This window comes from Sus scrofa, chromosome 14 (genome assembly GCF_000003025.6).
Source record: "Sus scrofa isolate TJ Tabasco breed Duroc chromosome 14, Sscrofa11.1, whole genome shotgun sequence".
NCBI classification, from domain to species: Eukaryota; Metazoa; Chordata; class Mammalia; order Artiodactyla; family Suidae; genus Sus; species Sus scrofa.
The window spans coordinates 27,738,210-27,754,334 of record NC_010456.5 but is presented as its reverse complement, the minus strand read 5'-3'; the positions used below and the strand labels follow the sequence as shown (position 1 = coordinate 27,754,334).

General features: G+C 43.3%; 1 protein-coding gene across 1 annotated transcript in view; it reads left to right on the top strand.

The window, feature by feature from the left end:
• The window catches only part of TMEM132B (transmembrane protein 132B), an 84,994-nt gene that overhangs the window by 36,442 nt on the left and 32,427 nt on the right, over positions 1 to 16,125 (top strand). The window contains exon 2 of the mRNA XM_021074389.1: positions 8,770 to 8,913. Coding sequence (XP_020930048.1) covers positions 8,770 to 8,913 — 144 coding nt within the window. The remainder of the gene's footprint in view (positions 1 to 8,769; positions 8,914 to 16,125) is intronic.

The window sequence follows — 16,125 nt, the reverse complement described above, 5'->3', positions numbered from 1 at the left end:
AATGTTTGAGCATTGTACCCACAATGGTCCTTTATCTGTAAACACTTCAGTGTGAGTTTCTCCCAAGCTCTTAGGAGAAATGATCAAAATCAGAAAATTAATATTGATGCTAAGAATTATGTTATCCCCAGATGGTATTCAAATTTCATCCACTGTCCCATTAACACTCCTTAAAGCAAAAGAAAGGTGTTTCTTTCTGTTTGAGCGTTTGATGTAGGAACATACATACATTGGTTGTGTCTCTTAGACCCCTTTAGTCTGGAAGTTTCTCAGTCTTTGTCTCTTAGACTGTGATGTATTTGAAATGCACAGACCAGTTATTTTGTAGAATGCCCCATCATTTGGGTTTGTTTGATGTTTCCTCATTAGTAGAGTCATTTTTTGGGGGGGGGGGACACTTCAGAAGTAATGCTGTATCCTTTTTCAGGACATATGATGTCTTTATCCCATTACTAGTGATGTTGTCTTTGATCGTGTGGATAATGCTATGTTTGCAGATTTGGGGTACCATAAAGTTACATTTTTTTCTCTTTGAAATGAATAGGTCTCTTGTGCAGAGGTACACTGACACTCTACCAATATTCTCCTTCTTATCACACTTTTAATCACTAGCAGCATCCATAATGATTCTCACCTGAAGCAATTATAGTAATAAGTGGTGGCTGCCAGATGGTGGTATTCTAATGTCATCCTTCTGTCTTACACTTATTAGTTGGAATTCTACCCTAAGGATGAAAGTTCCTTCCTTCTCTGTTTATATCAGTATGGATTCAGAAGCTTATGTATCTATATATAATCTGTTACATATATTAAGTTACACACATTATGTTGTATTAATATATACAACACGTCACATATATTACACTACATATATAATATGCTACATATGTTATATATAATATGTATATTATGTAAAATATAATGTGTTATATATTATGTTATATTAACTTATAATTTGCAGTTACAATTATTTTTAGTGTAGTAAAATTGTCCCAGGTTGGCCAGTGGGAGCCCCTTCAAGCTGTCTCCTATGTCCTTTCGGCATTTGTTCAAGCACTTTGTTACCTTCGGGGTCCACAATATATTTAAGGTCATTATCTTGTACTTTTTGGACCTCAAATCTAGAATCAGCCATTTCTCTATGAAGCTCTGTTTCCTTTCTTGGAGAATGGTATGTAGAACTAAAATCTGGTCCTGGTTGTGCTGATTGCTAAGGCATCATCATCTGTGTCTAAGGCCTCTTAGTGAACAGAACTCGGAAAACTATATACAACACACACACACACACACAGACATGCACGCACACACATACATTTACACACATATAAACAGGCTATGCCCACCTTCCCCCTGGGGTTCATGCTGGTATTTCTAATTCCAAGTCATGGCCACAGAGTTCACTTTTCTTTCCATTTTTAAACTCACATCTCTAGCAAAGAAATCCAGCTCTCATTAGCCGACATATAATATTTGCTCCATCCTACAATATGCTAAAGTAGTTTTGGAGCTGCTAACCCATACTGCTGTGGAAAACAAACCTAACTAGAAATCAGTATATGTTTACAGTTATTTTTATCCTTAGCCTGAGAGTATATAGTCAAAATAATATGCTGAAAAGTTATATGCAACTCTTAGATTTTTGTAGCTGAAGACAATGGAGGTTTATTCTTTTTTTTAACAGTGAGATGAGAAGCTTTGTTTAAGAAATCGTTAGATGTTTTTGTAAGTCCATTATCTTTTCTTAGGGATTTACATGAAAATTCTGTTTGATTGTGTGTATATGGATAAGGAAAATTACTTTTTAAATTTAAGTATAGTTGACATAATATTGTGGTAGTTTCAGATGTACAGCAGAATAATTTAGTTATATATATTTTTTCAGATTCTTTTCCAATATAGGTTATTACAAGATATTAAATATAATTCCCTGTGCTATACAGCAAACCCTTGTTCATTTTATATATAGTGATGTGTATCTGTTAATCTGAAATTCCTAATTTATCCCTGCCCCTCCCCTTTCCCTTGTGGTAATCACAGTTTTGTTTCTATATCTGTAAATCTGTTTCTGTTTTGTAAATAAATTCATTTTATTAATTTTTTAGATTCCACATAGAAGTGATATCATATAATTTTTCTCTGACTTACTTCACTCAGTATAATAATCTCTAGGGCCATATATGTTGCTGCAAATGATACTATTTCATTCTTTTCTTTTAATTTTTTATTTTATTTATTTAATTTATTTTGTCTTTTTGCCTTTCCTAGGGCCACTTCTGTGGCATATGGAGGTTCCCAGGCTAGAGGTCTAATCAGAGCTGTAGCTGCCGGCCTGAGCCAGAGCCACAGCAACACAGGATCTGAGCCACATCTGCGACATACACCACAGCTCACAGCAATGCCGGATCCTTAACGCACTGAGTGAGGCCAAGGATCGAACCCACAACCTCATGGTTCCTAGTGGAATTCGTTAACCACTGAGCCACGACGAGAACTCTAATTTTTTAAATGTTTTTAGTGATTTTTTTTCCCATTATAGGTGGTTTACAGTGTTCTGTCAATTTCTACTGTACAACAAAGTGATCCAGTCACCCATATATATATATACATTCTTTTTCTCACATTATCCTCCATCATGTTCCATCATAAGTAACTAGATCTATAGTTTCCTGAGTTATACAGCAGGGTCTCATTGCTTATCCACTCCAAATGCAATAGTTTGCATCTATTAACCCCAAACTCCCAGTCCATCCCACTCCCTCCCCCTCCCACTTGGCAACCACAAGTCTGTTCTCCAAGTCCATGAGTTTCTTTTATGTGGAAAGTTTCGTTTGTGCTGTATATTAGATTCCAGATATAAGTGTTATCATAAGGTATTTGTATTTCTCTTTCTGACTTATATCACTTAGTATGAGAGTTTCTAGTTCCAATCATGTTGCTGCAAATAGCATTATTTTGTTCTTTTTTATGGCTGAGTAGTATTCCGTTGATATACCAATCTTCTTAATCCATTCATCTGTCGATGGACATTTAGGTTGTTTCCATGCTTTGGCTATTGTGAATAGTGCTGCAATGAGCATATGGGTGCATGTATCAAAACAAAGGAAAGTGTTGGCCGGATATATACCCAAGAATGGGATTACTGATCACATGGTAGTTCTGTATTTGGTTTTCTGAGGTACCTCCACACTGGTTTTCCACAGTGGTTGTACCAATTTACATTGCCACCAACAGTGTAGGAGGGGACCCTTTTCTTCACACCCTCTCCAGCATGTTATTTGTTGACTTGTTAATGATATCCATTGACAGGTGTGAGGTGGTACCTCATAGTAGTTTTCATTTGCATTTTTCTAACAACTAGTCATGTTCAACATTTTTTCATGTGCCTTTTGGCCATCTGTATATCTTCTTTGGAGAAATGTCTATTTAGATCTTTTGCCCATTTTTTCAATTGAGTTGTTGGTTTTTTTGCTGTTGAGTTGTATAAGCTGTTTGTATGTTTTAGAGATTAAGCCCTCGTCAGTTGCATTGTTTCTGTTGCCTTGGGAGTCTGGCCTAAGAAAACATTTGTACCGCTGATGTCAGAGAATGTTTTGCCTATGTCCTCTTCTAGGAATTTGATGGTGTCTTGTCTGTTTAAGTCTTTAAGTCATTTGCATTTGTTTTTGTGCATGGTGTGAGGGCATGTTCCAGTTTCATTGGTTTATATTATTTCATTATTTTTTATGGCTCAGTAATATTCTGTCATATATATATATATACCACATTTTCTTTTCACACTAGGTGAGTTCAGAGTAAGGTCAGATACAGACAGCTTTGCAAGTGGGATCTTCCTGGGAAGTACCAGACAAGTCAAATAATGGCAATTCTTTGAGAATGAGATCTTGAAAGATCTCTGACCACCATCTGCTCTCTCCAGTGGCCTTCAGATTGTGTGTTGGGGGGGGTGTTTTTTGAGTGTGGGCTGTTATTTTTCAAAGCTACTGTGGAGCTGGAGGGTAGGCGATGGGAGTAAATCTAGTTAAAATGCTGCAAAATTCTCTGTTTTTACCGAGATGCAGCCATTTTCCTGAATAAATGCTCTCCTGGTTGTACAAGCCTTTGTTTTATTTCTAGAGTTCTGAAAATTTTTCTTTTCTTTTCTTTTTTTTTTTTTTGGCCAATATTCTCATTGTTTTTATAGAGGAGAAAATGTTCAGATGTCCTTACTTTGCCATTTTCACAGATGCCACTCTAATGTGCAATATTAATGGAAACTCATCTTCATAAAGAAATGTAAACATGCTTTCAAGACATAAAACCTAGAACTGGCATGAATGGAAACAGAATAAAAGATTAGTGTTTGGATAGATGATAAATTTTTAGCAGCCTGTGGCACCAGGGGATGATTTAAATATAATATCTAACAAGACAAATTGCTTTCTCATTATGCCAGAGGCAGGTAGGAACTGCCTTTGGGATTTGAAAGAGGCTGTTGGTGGACACCAGAGAACAGGATTGCAAAAACCTCAGCCACACATGGAAAAGCTAAAGAAGGAAACATGGTTGCAAATGTATATGAGATAAAAAGCAACACAGTGAGATAGGTGGGGATTTGTTGTGATGAAAAATAAAATCACCTCCTTTGCAACTCAGTTTGGGAAAATTATTGTAGTGTCTTCTTTAAAGGCTGTGAATGTCTTCAGAGTAGAGAGTGATGTTTATTTTCATCTTTTGTATTTCCTTAGAGCCCAGCATGTTGCCTAAACTAATCTCATGTGTACTTGTCAAGACTCTCCATTGCAAGTGACGAAAACCCAATTAAAACCGGCTTAAATAAAACAATTTATTTTATGTATTTAAATTTCCAAAGACAACAGATGTAGATGTAGCTGGATTCAGGAACCCAGAAATCTTTCCCAGGAATCTGTTTTTCTCCTACTCTTTTTTTTTTTTCTTTTATTCTTTTTATGGCCGCACCTGCAGTATATGGAAGCTCCCAGGCTACAGGTCAAATTGGGGCTGGAGCTGCCATCCTACACCATAGCCACAGCAACACCAGATCTGAACTGCATCTGTGATCTACACCACAGCTTGCTGCAATGCCAGATCCTTACTTCACTGAGCAAGGCCAGGGATCCAACTCACATCCTCATGGATAGTATGTCGGGTTCTTAACCTACTGAGCCCCAATGGGAACTCATTTTTCTCCTACTCTTGTCTCTGACTTCCTGTTTGGGTTTCATGAATCAGTTTGTATGGACATGTGGCTGGAATACCTTGTTGGACATTTGGTTCGTCTGTTCATTTGTGAAGCCTGATTTGGTGACCTGGGTCAGCGCCATCCAAGCCACATTCATTGGTGGCAGAGCGGGATGATACCCAAAGGAAAAATGCAATGTCATTAAAAATGGAAGGATGGATGGATGTGCAGTATCCATGGACGTGCATCAGGCAAAATTAGTGCCTGCCCATTACACACAGCGTACATCCATGCTGGTTTTTCCAATTGTATCATGATTCGAATTTAGCCATGTGTTCTAGAACCATGCTTCAATCTCTGTTCTTTGTACACACTGGGATTATTCCCACATCTACACCATTACCCCACCTTCGGTGAGTCCTCATCTCAACTTCTGCCCTGCTTCCTGTTCTTGCTGCATACCTTAAATGTACATGCACATAAATTTCATCTCCTTGGTGACCTTGGGATATTCTGGAAGATAGACTATATTTATAGTCTTTTGGACATATCTCATTGAGATTACATTCAGGAGTTGCTGTCGTGGCTCAGTGGTAACGAACCTGACTAGTAACCGTGAGTATGTGGGTTGAATCCCTGGCCTCAATCAGTGGGTCAAGGATCCAGGTTGCCATGAACTGTGATGTAGGTGCAGACATGAATCGAATTCTGCATTTCTGTGGCTGTGGTGTAGGCCGGCAGCTGCAGCTCCGATTTGACCCCTAGCCTGGGAACCTCCATGTGCCTCATGTGCAGCCCTTTAAAAAAGAGAGAAAGAGGAGTTCCCATTGTGGCTCAGTGGTTAATGAATCCGACTAGGAAACATGAGGTTTTGGGTTTGATTCCTGGCCTTGTTCAGTGGGTTAAGGATCTGGCGTTGCCGTGAGCTGTGGTGTATGTCAGACTCGGCTCGGGACCCAGATTGCTGTGGCTGTGGTGTAGGCCAGCAGCTACAGCTCTGATTGGACCCCTAGCCTGGGACTCTCCATATGCCTCGAGTGCAGCCCTAGAAAGACAAAAGACAAAAAAAGAGAGAGAGAGATTACATTCAGAAGAAAGGGAATACGTTGAAAAACAACCAACGGCTTATTTTTTCATCTTTCTTAGATTAGGTAGGCATCATTTTCAAATATTCATTACAAAGCTGATGTTTCCTATTGACAAGTAGATACTATTTGCAGCTTTAATGAAACCAATGAAACACAACCTATAAGCTGGGGAAAATACTAGTAATTATCTTAAGAGGGTTGTTGGGAAGACGAAATGAGCAATCAATTACATGTAAAGTACTTAGAACTCTCCTCCTCCTTCTTTCCTCTTCCCCGCCTCCTCCTCCCCTTCCCCTCTTTCTTCTTCTCCTCCTCTTCTTTCCCTCCTTTTCCTCCTTCTCCTCCTTTCTCCTCTCCTTCCTCCCTTCCCCTCTCCTCTCCTTCTCCTTCTTCTTCATTATCTCCAACTCATACCCTTTTTCAGATTCAGGGTTGAGATTGAAGGACTGACTTAGAAAATTAAATGTGGGACCCGCTTAACACTTGAGTTGGGACTAGGCGCTCCAAGAGGGAAAGGAACACTTGAAATTATGACCTGTTTGGTCCATTCTGGTTGAGGGTTTGGTGACTCTCGCTGCTGAGTCGTGTTGCCCAGTGTCCTTCGGCGTCTTCAGTTGCCTCTTTCTCTTCAGACAAGTGCAGAAGTGGCATCTCTACAAGAGTCCCTTTGCAAACCTACTCAGTGGTTCGCTAATTCATGAAGCAAATCTTTTGCAGTATCCACTGTAATGGGTATATTTACTGGGTTCTTGTGGCTTATTATGTGCCATCTCTGTTCTAAATTTTGTACACAGATTGACCCATTAAACCCTCGTACAGTCACCGCCCAGTAGGTACTATTATTATCCCTGTATTTCAGATCAGGAAACCCTGGCACAGAGGGAAGTATCTTGTGGCAGATGCTGTTAATGGACTGAAGAAGCCATTTACAAATCCCTACTCCACAGTTGGCTCCACTATAGAAGCTCACTTCCCCAGCCTCCTTTGCAGGTGGGCTGGCCAAGTGACAAGCTGCGTACTTCCTGATAAAAAGGAGCCAGTGCAGCAGGTCACCCCTTTCCCCTCAGCCTTCTCCCTGCTTAGAGAGTGGTTGGAAATGGCTGGTGTGATGGATGCCATCTTGCCACTTTGAAGGAGTGGCCAAGAGAGCTATAGAGAGGAGGTAGCCCTGCTGTAGGTCACTGTACCAAAGCCAGTAGATATAGTCCTCCTTGCATTGAGTTTTCCCTTGAATTAGATCTTCAGTAACTTCAGATCCACATAATCCTCATGGAATCAGAGGCTCAGTGAATTTCAAACCCACTCCAGAGCCCACCCATGCATGTGACCTCTCTTCTGCACTGTTCCTCCCATACCAGAGAACCATCCCAGGTTTTTGGGTGCAGTGGAAGTCAGGGCAACAATACCTCCAAACCTTGGAGAGTTTACAATCTAATGTAACAAGTAGTCTGAGATTAAAACATAAACACGAAATGAATAAATAGTGACCGCTTATGCTGAGATCTGAAGAATGGAAGAAACAGGGAGGCGTGTCTTGGGTCAAGAGCTCTGTGTAAGTAAGATCAGAAAGCATGAATGAGATTCACTGTTGGAAGAATAGAAAAGACCTCTGCCAGGCTTGACTGTGGTGAGGGGCAGAGGGAAGGCAAGAAGAGGAAGCTAGAGAGGTGGGGAGAGTCAGGTCCCTCCACATTAGTGAGTCTGGACTTCATCTTAAGAATGGTAGAATGCTTTCAAAGAGTTTTAATCTAGGGGAGAAATAATCTGAATCCTACTGAAATAAAAAAGAAAAGATGGCAAGAACTTGACAGATGGGAGATAAGTTAGGAAGACAGAACCTACAGAGCTTTGAGGGATCATCATCAGAGGAGAGAAATTAACATGATGTCAGTTTAATATGACTTGGGTTGAGTGGGGAATCTTTGGGTGTGCTTGGATGTTGGGGGAAAGCAGGTGCTGGTGCTCAGCTCCCGAGTGCAGAGGTTTATAATCTCCACCTAGGTCTCTTCTGTCTTATGTGCTGCTGTCTTCCTCAATTTGAATGAAAAAGGCTGTGTTCCCTGTGCGAATAAGCTCTGAAAATAGGCTGTGGTTTACAAAGGAACTTCGAGCCAAGATTTGGCCAATATCAACAAACTCTTGGAGTTCTTGCTGTGGTGCAATGGGATCTGAGGAGTCCTGGGAGCACTGGGATGCTGATTAGATTCTTGGCGGCACATAGTTTGGTTAAGGATCTTGCGTGGCTGCAGCTACAGCTTAGGTCACAACTGCAGCTCACATGTGATCCCTTGCCCAGGAACTTCATATGCCACCGGGCGGCCAAAAATGGAAACAAGACAAAAACATAAACCCTTAGGCTGTGTATGAGGGGTGTCTGCAGGACACAGACAGCTTCTTAAACTACAAAACAAGAACTAAGGTCGGAAGTAGCCTGATGGGTCACCCTTCCAGGGCTTGTGGGTTTGTCTGTGGCTGACACACACCCTCTTCTCTCCTGCGCAGGACACAGAGGTTCTGAACACGGCTATTCTCACCGGAAAGGCTGTTTCGGTCCCGGTCAAGGTCGTGGCGGTTCAAGAGGATGGTTCCGTGGTGGACGTGTCGGAGGCTGTGGAATGCAGGTCTGCGGATGAAGACGTCGTCAAGGTACCGTGGGCTTTCCCTCTGGATCCCCAGGCGTTTGGTCCTGTCCTTCCCCTTCCACTGTCCCGGGGGCTGTTCTGAACATCCAAGGCTCCAAAGGGCTGAGGCCTGGGGTAGGATGCTGAGGAGGGAGTAGGCAATGCATGCCGGGCACTCGCAGGGGATCAGAGGAGGCTGCTTCCCTTCCCCGGGATGGGGAGGTCTCGACCTTGACCTTGAGCAGAAACAATTCTCTTCCCTTTCTTTTCCTCATAGGACAATATTTCCCTCATTTTAGCAATCTACCTGCCATCGTCTCAATTTTTATCAACTTCCTGTGCCAAAAATGTAGTTTATTCAGTAGAGTTTCTTTAAATGCCTCACTTTTTCAATCTTAAATACTAATTTAGTCTCTTTAGGAGGCACTGAAGTCCATGTTCTTGATGTACTAATTTTTTCTTAATATATATTAAAATAAATGACTATTAACTTTCCAAAAGTTCAACCATAACTTATGATGTTCTTAATTAACTTGGGCGCCAGTGGGAGACACCTCATGGTTTGGGAAATCTGGTCCTGGAGGTTTGTGCCTTGTTCTTCATTGCAATTAGCTGGATGTACGCCTCCAATTTCAGCCGGGAACCAGCCCATTTCTTTCAGATTTTTGTAGGGGTCTGTTTGAATTACCGAATTTAGGGTGTCTGCTTATTTTTTCTTGGCACGCTGGTTGGCAGTTTCCTTCTGCAGCGGAGAGGTCAGGGGGAAGGGACTTCAATCTTTAGAAGTCCTTTAAGTTGCTAAGGGAGCCCCCAGGTCCTATGTCCTCATTCATTTGAGAAACACAGTAGCGCTGAGTCCTGCCTTCTTTCCGCTCTGGCGGCTCCTGTTCAGAGGTTAAATGAAACTTGGTCCCCGTCTGAAGAACTCTGGCGGACAGAAAAGCCTGCAGGTGGTCCCTGGGGTGGGCAAGATGCGGGAGGGGCTGCTTCCTCCTTCTTGTGACCCTCCGGAGGCTGTGCCTTAAGCCAGCGATGGTCTCCATGAGGAAGAATTGATGTGTCTGTGAGGCCTAATTTAAAAAAAAAAAAAATCCTTAGGAAACCCAAATTTGGCATAGCCTGCTTCCTGGGTTTGGAATGCTAATTCTTCCTTGGAGACAGAAGGTGGACTGGCTTCAAAGCACACACAGTCTTGCCCTGGGGCTCCTGGCAGGCCCTGGACTCTGCAGGCAGGTTTGATTAAACAAATCTGAAGCTTTCTATATTCAGAGTCTAGGAAGATCTGAGCCAAGTCATACAAACTCATCTGCACAGAATGAAAAAGAGTGATTCATTGCCCTTGATTGTCTTTGACACTGCATGTTACTTACCATCCCTGGGTCATTCCAGAAGGGAGACACTGGTCACAGCACATGGAAATGGCATCTGGGTAATTCTGCCACCGTGGGATCAAACAAATGGCTCACCTCTGCAGAATCTGGTGTGGACCCTCTGGGGTGGGGGCCCAGCTCTGCTGTCCTGGAAAACTGTACCTTATAGAGGCAAGTCCAAGGTTATGGTTCCCCGGTTGCCTTATACTCGGTTGTCTCTCCTTCCCGGAAATATACCAAAGGCAACCCCTGCCCAGCCTGCTGGAGAAATTGCTTTGGAAGACAGTAGGGTTTTTTTGCTCAGCTGTCACTTTCGTGGCCTCTTCTTCTAGCAAAGTATGACCTGATCTTAGCGAAGCAAAGCGTGCAAATGACCAAGCTCAGAGCTGCCTGAGGACATTGCTAGGGGAGCCCAGGCTCTGTTGCAAATCCTGGGCCTGGGTCAGTGGAGGGGGTTCACTCACTGGCTGGGATGCTTTAGTCACGGCTCTCGAGTTAATATGTGCCAGACCTTTGGCTACAACTCTAGGATGTACAATGCTGTCCACAGAGCTGTTGTTGGCCTCGGCATCCCGCAGGGGCTGACCAAACACATGGCTGTTCATTCATACACACCCCAGGGAGAGGCCCCCTGGGGTGTGGGGATGTCATCCAGTCCCTTCTTCACGGTGCAGAGAACACTGTGTGGTTCCCCAGGGAAAGTCTTGCAGGTTTCATCAAATATGGTCACTTGATGGAAATTCTGAGCGTTGGGACCGTGATGTCGGTGAGGGCAGAGGTATGAATTTAGGACGTGGTGATATACAAATGGGCTTCTTTCACGTGGGACCGTATGACTTCGGGGAACTGAGCTTGAGGACTTAAAGGATTTTGAAGGGCTGGAAACTTGGTTAGACTGGAAGGGCTGCTTGTCACATTTTCAATGAACAGCTACTTCTATGTTAAAAAAAACATGTAGAGGATCCATATTATTAATGTGCATACGCAGGCGTGTGTGTGTGTGCGCGCACGCACAAGAGAGAGAAACCTTGGCACTTTTGTTCAGAGTGAGCTCTAATGAACCCATCGTTTCTTTAAATGAAATAGAGTTGATTTAAAATATTATATTAGTTTCAGGTGTACAGTATAGGGATCCGGTTACAGATTACACTCCATTAAAATTTATTACAAGGTAATGGCTATAATTCCCCGTGGAACAACCTGCTTGAAGAGGCTGCCACAGTGATGATGTTTGTTGGCATTAATGAGTGTGTGGACTTGGAACAGAGATCACATGCAGGCAGACTGCAGGCTGCACCTGGTTCAGAAGTGTGTGTGTGTGTGTGTGTGTGTGTGTGTGTGTGTGTATGCTTATTAAATGTGCTGCCATCGTGTAAAAATTGGCAAATCATGTAGAAATCTGGATTTCCAGCTTCTTAGGAAATACACAAGGTCAAGTAGCCCTGGGCCCACACTGCTTCCTGTGATCCTCTCCCTGGAAGTAACCAGCGGATGCCCCTGTGATGAGGCTGTGCCTCCAGAGGACCGCAGTCTCCACCCCTCCCTCTCGTCTCCCACATGGAGGTGAAGGGACGTGTGAGTTTTCTCATCGCACGTGTGCTGCTGGTTTTCTGATAGTAGATTTCAGTGGAAAGTGAGCTATTTCTTGTTTCCATAAGTCACAAATGCTAGATGACACTCGGTCCCTCTGATGGAGAATTCTGTGCCTTTCTAGGCATAAGAGGAACACTGGAGATTGGACTGTATTCTGTCAAAGAGCATCTGAGGGGCTGAGGGCCCTTGAAATGAAACCACAGGAGAAATGATTGAAAGGAGTGTGAGTGTTTAGCCTGGTGAAGAGAAGAAAAGGGCCAGAGAGAGGTGAAGAGGGAGACACGACAGCTGTTTTTGAGTCTTTCAAAGGCCGGCCCCTGGAATATGGAGTAGATTTGTGCTTTTTGGATTCCAGGAGTGGAAGTCAGAAGGGATCCACTCTAGCTTGATATAAAGGAAAAAAATGCAGAGGAAGGGATTTTCTGCGGTAAGCTTTCAGGCAGGTGATGTCAATTCCCATCCCGACTCCACTTTTCTTGCTGTTTAACCTCGGACATGTTACTCAACATTTCTGAGCCAGTCACCTTATCTCTAAAGTGAGAATGATAATGATACAGTGAAAATGTACCTTCTGTAGAGATTTGTTCTCAAACTGTATAAGACAGAACTACCAGTAATCAAAATAATCTTTGAAAATTCTTCAGAGAACCCTTGGGTTCAAAAAGTTCAAAAGACAGTTGATATTAAAAAAAAAAAAATTCTCAAGGTTCCTTTTGTGGCACAGTGGATGAACAATTTGATAGCAGTAGCTCTAGTCAAGCAGAGGTGCAGGTTTGATCCCCAGCCTGGCACAGTGGGTTAGCAGATCAGCATTACCACAGCTATGGCATAGGTCGTAGCTGCAGCTCAGAGTCAGTCCCTGGCCCAGGAACTTCCATATGCCTCAAGGCCATTTAAAAAAAAAAATTCTCCTTGCATTTAAACTGTAGCCAAATATCCTGAGGCATTATAGCGAAGGATTAGTTTTCAAGGGAATGTTTGGGGGGAGTCTAGATAAATTAGATTGGGGGGGTAGTCAAAAATAAGATACATTTCCCTTTCTCTTATTCTTCTCTTTTATGTCTTCTCATGGAAGTGTGGTCAGATGGCAATTTAAGGTTATTCTAAGTACAGATAATTGAATTTTTTTTTTTTTTTTTTGTCTTTTTAGGGCCACACCCACAGCATATGGAAGTTCTTAAGCTAGGGGTTGAATCAGAGCTGCAGCTGCTGGCCGACGCCACAGTCACAGCAACGCCAGATCCGAGTTGCATCTGTGACCTACACGACAGCTATGACAACAGCAGATCCTTAACCCACTGAACAAGGCCAGGGATTGAACCTGTGTCTTCATGGATACTAGTCACGTTCGCTACTGCTGAACCACAGTAGGCACTCTGGATAAATGAATTATTGTTTGTGAAATCTGTGTGTGATTAAACCCCCAGCATGGAGTTTGGGGGATGATTCAATAAAGGAAGTCACATAGTGCTTGATCTGCACCATATCAATAAACATTAAACCCATCACAGAGATGGGTGAAGTCTCTCACTCAGCACTGAAGGCAGGGTCAGAGTTCCCACCTAGGCAGGTGGGCTCCAGATTGCAGCCTCTGTGTATCTTGAAGGTCTTTAGCATTTTTACGAGCTAGTAGCAAAGTATCCTTCCTCTGCTTTTCCCATCAGAGAGTCAGTTAATAACAGAGTTTTTCTGAATTTGCAAAGGACTTTCATTTCCAGGTCCTCAACACCTGGAAAGCATGTGTATCAGTTTCCTCTTGCCCCTGCAACAAATCAACATGAACTTAGTAACTTATAACAATGCACGTATATTATCTGGTGTCCTGGAGTTCAGGACCCTAAAATGGGCTGGTTGGCAAGGCTGCGTTGCTTCTGGAAGCTCTAGCAGAGAATCTGTTTGTTTTGTTTTGTTTGCCTTTTCCAGAGGGGCCTGCATTTCTTGGCTGTGGCCCTTCCTCCTTCTTCAAAGTCAGCATCCATCTTAGCCTCTTTAAATCTCTCTCTCTCCAACCTCTGGTTCCATCATAATCTCTGTTTCTCTGATGCTGACCCTCCTGCTTCTCTCTAATTAGGGACCTTTGTGATGACATTAGGGTCACTGGGATTAACCCAGGGTATTCCTTTCATCTTAAGGTCCTAACATCTCAGTTACATCTGCAGAGACCCTTCACCACATGTGTTAGTTTCTTTGAGCTGCCGTAATAAATTCCCCCAAACTCAGTGGCTTAAAACAACATCAGTTTATTCTTGCACAGATCTGAAGACCACAAGTCTGAAATCAAGGCTCTGGCAGGGCCGCTCTCCCTTCAGAAGCTCCAAAGAAGGTCCTTCCTGTTTTCTTCCAGCTTCTGGGGGCTCCAAGTGTTCCTTGGCTTGTGGCCGCCTCCCTCCAGTCTCGGCCCGTCTTCTCATGGTCTTGCCCTTGCATCTCTGTGTGGCCTTATTCTCCTATAAGAACACTTGTCAGTGGATTTAGGGGCCACCCTAATTCAGAATGATCTCATCTTAAGACCCTTAAGTTAATTATATCTGCAAAGACCCTGTTTCCAGATGAGATCACATTCACGGGTAGTGTGCCATATTCCGAGATTCTGAGGATTAGGATCTGGACAGCATTAGGGGTCTTTATACTGCCAGCAACAGCACATTTCTTTTTCTCTTTCTTTCTTTCTTCTTCTTTTTTTTTTTTTTTTTTTTTTGTCTTTTTGCCATTTCTAGGGCCTTTCCCACAGCATATGGAGCATTGCCATTTCTAGGGCCTTTCCCACAGCATATGGAGCATTGCCATTTCTAGGGCCGATCCCAGGCTAGGGGTCGAATCGGAGCTGTAGCCGCCGGCCTACGCCAGAGCCACAACAACGTGGGATCCGAGCCGAGTCTGCAACCTACACCGCAGCTCACAGCAACACCAGATCCTTAACCCACTGAGCAAGGCCAGGGATCGAACCCGCAACCTCACGGTTCCTAGTTGGATTCGTTAACCACTGAGCCATGACGGGAACTCCCAACAACACATTTCTTTCCTCTCCTTCCTTCCTTCCTCCTGTCTTTCCTTTCCCCCTTTCTTTAAAAACCTTCCTTTCTTCCATTCCATACCCGCACCATATGGAAGTTCCCAGGGATCCAACCCACGCCACAGAGCAGTGACCTGAGCTGCTGCAGTGACCGCGCTGGATCCTTAGCCTACTAGGCCACCAGGGAACTCTGACGCATTTCCTTTCTTTGCTAAGTTTCCTCAAAGGTCCTCAGAGGAAGGAGGAAAAATGCAATTTCCAAGTTGTAATTATGATTTAATCTTTGAATGTCTGTCTTGCGAAGTGACGACCTCCTGTTTTTCTATGTTGGTAATTGCATTGTTTGTCAGTGAGTTGTGGTCTCCAGAACCACAGAAACCAGTCCTACATCCCAGCAGGGGATGAATTCACTCGCACTTGGTGAGAAATAAATACAAACTCACGCTGGTCTTGAAGATGGTGCCCTCCAAGTTTTGGCTACAGTAATTGAGTCTCCAGACTTCTGGTATCAGCTGGATATGCAATAATGAGATGCTAAAGGCTTCATCAAAGAGTATTAATATTTTAAAGCCTTCTCTGCCCCAGGGAAGGTCCTTCTTTCTAAACTTGGTCTGCAAAGGGCCAGGATAGGCAGTGGATGTGCTGTCAGGAAAAAAAAAAAAAAAAACATAACGTTTTCTGCTGCTTGCTGAGCAATGTATGGAGACTGGTGACTAACAGAGCCTGATGTCACCTCTGGAGGATGTAAGAAGCTTCAAGACAGCAGCTGCCTTTCCTGGGTTACCACACAGTACCAGCAAAAGTCTGTGTGACCCAATTTTCCTTACGTGGTTGGGTTCCCAGAAGGATAAGGTGGAAGGTGGGTGCATCCTGAACCTGGTCCTTAGAGAGGCACACATGAGCTGACGTCATCGAACAAGAGACATCACTCTCAGGTGGAGGGGATTGGACAGGTGTGATAGACACTGGGGTCTGCAGGCCTTCGAGGAAATCCTGCACTGGTGAGCTTTGTTTTGTTTTGGTTGCAAGTAATAGAAACACAAGCCCAACTGTCTTAAGCCCAAAATGGGGAAATGTATTGACTTGGGCAACTAAAAGAGCCATGATGGTTTCAGGTGAGGTGGGATCCAGAGGCACATCTGGACCTGATTTCTCTCCTTTGCTGATTTATTTTCCTTTCCCCTTCCTTCCCTCCCTCCCTCCCTCCCTCCTTCCTTCCTTCCTTCCTTCCTTCCATCCTTCCTTTCTCTCTTTCTTTTTT